The sequence below is a fragment of the Panicum hallii genome, chromosome 6 (assembly GCF_002211085.1).
Source record: "Panicum hallii strain FIL2 chromosome 6, PHallii_v3.1, whole genome shotgun sequence".
Classification (NCBI taxonomy): domain Eukaryota; kingdom Viridiplantae; phylum Streptophyta; class Magnoliopsida; order Poales; family Poaceae; genus Panicum; species Panicum hallii.
Genome location: NC_038047.1, coordinates 17,989,591 through 17,995,883, shown reverse-complemented (window position 1 = coordinate 17,995,883; position 6,293 = coordinate 17,989,591). Strand labels below are relative to the sequence as shown.

General features: G+C 44.6%; 1 protein-coding gene across 1 annotated transcript; it reads left to right on the top strand.

The window, feature by feature from the left end:
• Positions 1–492: 492 nt before the first annotated feature.
• LOC112898156 (nucleolar transcription factor 1-B-like) lies at positions 493–5,415 on the top strand. Its single transcript, XM_025966539.1, has 2 exons — positions 493–618; positions 5,062–5,415. Exons 1-2 carry the CDS (start codon positions 493–495, stop codon positions 5,413–5,415), a joined length of 480 nt encoding a protein of 159 aa, XP_025822324.1.
• The last annotated feature ends 878 nt before the right edge of the window (positions 5,416–6,293 follow it).

Here is a 6,293-nt window from a genome sequence, read left to right as displayed (position 1 = left end):
AGTATGGCTTTTTGAGCTTTTTATCCACCCACCTCTGAGCATCCTGTTGGAATGGTCCTAGGTACTTAATGACAGGAATATAAGGATGAGAAAGTACTCACTCGCTGTTTTGCTGCAGGTTTGACTAATTAGCTTTCGTAGTGCCCTCTTTCCATAGATTGGAAGGAGTTATTTCCCTCCTTGCTTAGCTTCAAAGAAGAAGTCCAAATAGTGGCTGTGGAAAAGTCAATTCGTTCTATCCTTTTTCGAAAGTTTGAGCCATGCACGGTGGCGACGTTGGTGGATGGCACCTGAAGTGTGTGCCACGGTGGTGACCATCTGAGAGGATTAGCCACAGGATGGGATGTAGAGCTCTCTTGTTATTTGAGGTCCACTGTGCATCTTGTACCAGGCCCAGAATTAGTAGCTGATATGCACAGACTCAACAGATCGATATCAAAAACCATACTTCGATCTTTATTGATACTAGAAACATAATTTACACGGACAACAATGGCTTTACAAAACTGGCCTTATGCCAATGAGGCAAACAAGACAAACGAGGCAAACATCAGAGTTCTACTGCAGCGGTCCCACAACATCGTGGCTCCATTCCTATTGGCATTCTTGGGTGCGGATGTAACCCTCATCTCCATGCATACTTCAGTATAGCCTTCGTCTTCACGCATAATAGTCCTTGTAGCTTCCATCTTTGCAAATACTTCTGCTCGTATTCTTTGTCTTCGTGAGTGCTCCTGCAGCTTTTATCCTAGAAAATTCAACAAGGATGGTATACACGAGTCAGCAAGTCCCAACCATAGGGTTTTGGTGGAGGTAGGGAAAAGGTGTTGTTAAGGTTTAAGTTTAGGTGGGCTGGAAGCCTTTGTTGGTGGAGGGGTAGTTTAAAGGGAAGGGTTCTTGGGTTTGGTGTAGTTATGGGAGGTGAAGAATGGTTGTAGATCCCGAATGAAAATCCAATTTCAAAACTAAAGTTTCAAAAAAAAGAGAGTGAACAAGAGAAAAGGCAAAAGAATCCAAGAGAAAAACAAGGAAAATCTAAATAAAAAACAAAAGAAATCCAAAGGAAAAGACATAAGTAAACTGAATAAAAGACTAAAGAAACCGAAAGAAAATCCAAAAGAAAACCACATTATAAACTGAAGGAAATTCGAATAGAAGTTCAAATAAAACAGAAATAAAAGCCAAATGAAAATCCGGAAGAAAGCCGAATAAAAATCCAGAAGAAAACCAAATGAAAAGTCACAAAAAATTCAAATAAAACTTGAAAGACAACTGAAAGAAATATCAAAGAAAATCCAACTGAAAACACGAGGGAAATAAAAAAAACATGGAAGCATATATAAGACAGTACAAGAGGCATAGGACAGGCACATGTCCAACCAGTGGAGCCCACCTGTGTTGCAATGTGCAAGAGCAACGCTCATATGAGCATCATAAGTACAATATATAAGGTGAGGTTGTTCCTATACACCTTTAGTAATTTTAAAAATAGTTTGCTACCTAATAAAATTATTATAATTACGAATAATAAAGAAGCCTAAGAAGTAATTAAAGAGAGGTATGGTGGAGAAAAAGATTAGCAAAGATATCCAAACCAAGTTGGAGGCCCATAACATATCGAATTCAAATGCTTCCCTTCCAGTGGGCTTGTGGGGAGGGAGGAAGGAAGTGGTCTGAACACGCAAAAGAAAGGAGGAGGAGCTGATACCCAAGTATTCGATGGGTTTTATCTGATAAGGAGGGTGTGGAAAAACATCTTGACTCTTGGGTATGTTAATGGACAAAAATCGCTACCCATTAGGTAGAGCGGGTACAGGTGCGGATGCACACTACCCATACCTACCCGTGGGTACGGTAATACCCGAAAGCTCATGTACATTCCCTTATCGACATCCCAGTGTCAGCCCATATACTCGCGGCCATGTACTCGTAGCCCCGATTATATACTCGAAGCTGACGTCAAACCCTATTCCTAATCCCATTTCGCTGCCCTCCTGTTCCCGCCCCCTGCTAGCTGCCGCCGCCGCCGCCACACACCGCACACGAGCTTGACCTGCCGGATCCGGAGCACACGAGCAAGAACGACACGCCGGCTACTGCGGCTGCTCTTCCGTCGCTCCAGCCCGTGCAGCTGTAGTCCACGGTTCTCCAACGAAAAAGAGCCTCCTTGCTGGTGCCGCCAAGAGGAAGCAAGCCGCAGGGGACATTTCGGTTTGTGTTAGCTTGCAAAGCTAAGAGCGACATGAATCTGAGCATGCTGTAGATCGATTCGATGCTCCTTCAACGATTACTTTAGTCTTTTCTTCCTTGGCCTCCATTGTGATTCAGTAGCTCGGCTTTTCTTCAGGTCAAGCAAATATCGTTATCATGTTATAGTGATGCTACTGTTGACTCCATTCGTTAAGCCTTGCTTGTTGTGGATGGTCAACGATTCTATTGATCAGTGCTATTCATGATCGGTACGGATTGGATTACCAGTCGGGTACAAATACCTGTGTGGGTGCGGGTATGAGTAGGTTTCTCTACCGGCGAGCGGGTATGGATTTTATCACGGGTAGAATTTTATCTAACGGGTATGAGTATGGTGTGGTAGTACCCAGCGGGTATGTACCCATTGCCATCTCAATGTGGGACGAGTACCCAGCGGGTATGGTGTGGTGGTACCCAGCGGGTACATATCCATTGCCGACGGGTACGGATTTTTGTTTGCATATTTTCAACCAATAATTTGAGAGGATTAGAAATTAAAATCAAGGAATAGATTGCCAGCGAAGGTTTCAAAGTAAAACATAACACAAATAGATGCATATAGTGAATTTTAATGCAAACCTTTTAGGCAAGCAAGGCAATTTTAGTTTGTTAGAAAAGTTCAAAATTTTAGTAGTTTTAGCATGAGACAAATCACAGCGTGTTACATAGGGACTAAAGGAGGGCGTGTCTGCTAATTTTATCGTGAGGTGAAAGGAGCGCACCGCAATAGGAGGAGCGGTGTGGATTGGGAACGGTGGCACTGATGAAAGATAGGAGGAAAGGAAGGGTGGCGTGATTAGTTGCACGCTCACCCTCCGGATGAAAGGAAATCGGCAATTGTAATCGCCGGATACAGTCTACGATTGCTGGGTACAAATCGGGGCAGTGAGTAAACATCAAAAATATTTTCCTTCCTGCATTTTTCCGTATCAAAAACATTGGTACCCCTCCCATAAACTACGCAGTGCGTCCATTGTAAGGGATAGGTGAGAATATATCCAAGTAAAAACATATATAAAAGAACTCGTTCTTTATATAGTATTATACTACAATATACAATATAATATATAACAAAATAAAATAATAAAACAAAATATATGGTAGAGATAGGTAGGTAGATAGAAAGATAGATAGAAAGATAGAAAAATAGATATATAGATAGATATAGTATAGAAATGAACAAACTTGAAGGTTAAGGGGCAATTTGTTGTCGGTCCAAACCCGCCGGCGAGCAGCGACAGGCAACACGAGGAGCCGGGAGGCTCCCGGGACTGCTGCTGGGCCCCGGTCCCTCGGTCAACAGCCCGAGATCCGGCACACGTCCTGACTTCTGGGTTGCTAGGCGTGCCACCTGACATTGGACCTGATCAGGAAGGTGTTATATGTTAGTTTCCTGCATGCACAGACACGTATAAACATTAGTCTGAGCCGTGATCAGCTCATCGGATGATTCCCGGTATCGGCTATAAAGAGCCGATTGTGTTCAGTACCGGATCGGATCTATAAATATAGCAAATATATACAATGGTGATATGAATCTTGCTCCATAAACATCAAGCTAATCCAATCTATGATGATTAAAACTTTCACTGCGTAATCGGAACATCCTACACGTAATTGAGCCTAACAGATACGGAAGGTGATGAAACAACAACCTAAACGGAGGCCTAAAAACCAACCAAAAGCCGATTCCCGGAACAATCCCTTTTCAAGCTGTTATAAAGTACCCAAGATACTGCTGGAACATTCAATCCGTTTGAAGGGCCTAATCATGCAGATATTAAACTAAATCCTCGATTGACGAAGACTAACCATAACAGGTTGGATCTACTGAACAAGAACGGAGCAAAGCGCTGCCCTTATACCCGAAATCGAGTACAGGTGCAGCCGGACGTTTACAGGTAACAAGCAATGCACAATTAAAGCATGGAAGAGCCGATGCTACTCTATAAACGCTAAGATAATTAGTGTTACTCGCCATCAACAACTTCAGAACGAGAAACATGAAAAGTAAATAAGCAAGAATGATGCTGCCCCGATCACGCAGGGCGTGATCGGGGCCGCATGGCACTTACCCGAGAAACCCTAGAACAGGGGTGGCGATGCATCAAGAGTTGTTGGTGAATGATTGATTTTTTTCATTGTTTATCCAGGGTACATATTTATAGTCCGTAGACTTGCCTTCCCTAACCAATCCTAACTAAACACCACACAAATCTTAACTATCTCTATCTAAACTATTTAAACACACATACTTATCTAGATACACGGCCAACCTTAGCCTCAAACACCTGCATAAGGTCCGATTCGCAAGCCCATTATGGCTATCCTTAGAGCCCATCTTGCTCCTCGGCCCACCTTTCTGGCCGCCTAAATTATGGCGATAACACATGCCCCCCTGGTTTCGGCAATAATTATTCCGAAACTATTTTCCTTTTAATCGCCTCGACTCTTCGACTTCCGAAATCCGTACAAGTGTGCCTCTTCAACTTCCAGGGGATGTGACTGCTCTGCATCAGGCTCCTTGGAAACCATTCTGGTGCCGATTCACCTTCCACTTCGTCTTTATAGACCTATCCCCAGTAAATTTCTTTTAATCGTCTTCTCTCTTCAGCCATTAGCAACCATACCTAACTCGATTTTCTTCCTCTCGTAATGGCTTCTTCCTCTTCCTCTGCTTCTTCCGCCATTTCCTTCGAATCTGAATCCACTCGAGAGCCTACTCCAGAATATGACCCTATAGCCGCCTACGAAATCCTTGCCCCCCTGCATTGGGATGCAGAGGAATGGGACTTCCAATCTTGGTCAGAGGATGACGAGTCCCTGACCGACGGCGAAGACCTCCTCCTACTCCTTGGTGATGAGCTGGAGGAAGATGACGAAGACGACGCATCCTGGGAAGAGGACTTCTCCTCTTCTTCGGAAGAAGAAGCTAATTCCTCCTCAACCGAGGAGGATTCAGTAGCAGGAAACTTCCTCCTTGGCGGATCGTCGGAAGATGATGACGACGATGATGACGAAGAAACCGAAGACAACAACGGCTTCACCACCACCAGCAGCAGCGGAGACGATGGTAGCGACGTCGACGGCAGCGGCGGCGATAGCGACGTCAGCAGGGCTCCACCAACCAAGCGCCACAAGACCTCCGGCGTCTACTGGTGGTAGACTGTAGCATTAAGTCGATAGATCGGCTTTAGGAGCAATCGGCTCCCCTTTTGTACTTACTCCCTATTGTAAATAAGATCTTATTTTTCAACCGTGACTCGTTTAAAAGCCAATCCGTTAAGAGCCGAAGGCAACGCATCGGTCCCTTTCCTCAAAATATGCGGATCCGGATTCAAATCAGTTCTTCAATTCATTTCATTTTCCGCTTAAATCCAGATCCTTCCCCAAAATAGATCTCTGAAGATTCCCCGAATCCAAGTTATTCTCCAAAAACCCTTTGCTCATAAAACCCTAGCCACACAACTCGCATCTGAGCCTTAGAACATGAACTCAATCTTGCGCCGCCAACCCTAGATCTAACCCCCAAGTCCTCGATCTTCATCAGGGTTTCCGATGGCGGAGTCTTCGAACATCGATGCAAATGTCTTTGGTCTGAAGGTAAGACTCCGACCTTTGCTAATTTAATGCAGCAATTACAAGTTTCCCTGCGCCATTAAATGACCTTTCTCCGATTATTTGGCTTTCGTGGATTTCTTCAGGTTTCCGATATCCTCTTGCCGCATCCTTCTTCCCCCAATTCTTTCTATCTCGGGCCTCGTTCTTACGAGAAACCCATAGATCTGATTTCTTGCGAGGCCAATCGAATTCCATTCGTGAGCCAAAATATAGATCTAGACTCCTGGTCCGACAGCCTCCGTGCCTGGCCGAACCCTCCCGAGGGCTGGGTAACTTGGTATAATAGAGTGGCGAACACCTACCAGCCCACATGGGAGTCCATAGGGATAGCCGATGCTCTGTTCCCGTCTCTATCCCCTCTTGAAAAGGACGAGAACCTTCTGAAGACAATCGGCTACTTTTGGTCCGACACCTTGAACTAT

Bases quoted from the DNA above. Each gene is read 5' to 3' on its own strand.
- LOC112898156 (XM_025966539.1), top strand. From the start codon at position 493: ATGGCTTTACAAAACTGGCCTTATGCCAATGAGGCAAACAAGACAAAC. The intron at 619-5,061 runs GTAACCCTCATC...TCTTGGTCAGAG, and splicing joins TGGCATTCTTGGGTGCGGAT to GATGACGAGTCCCTGACCGA.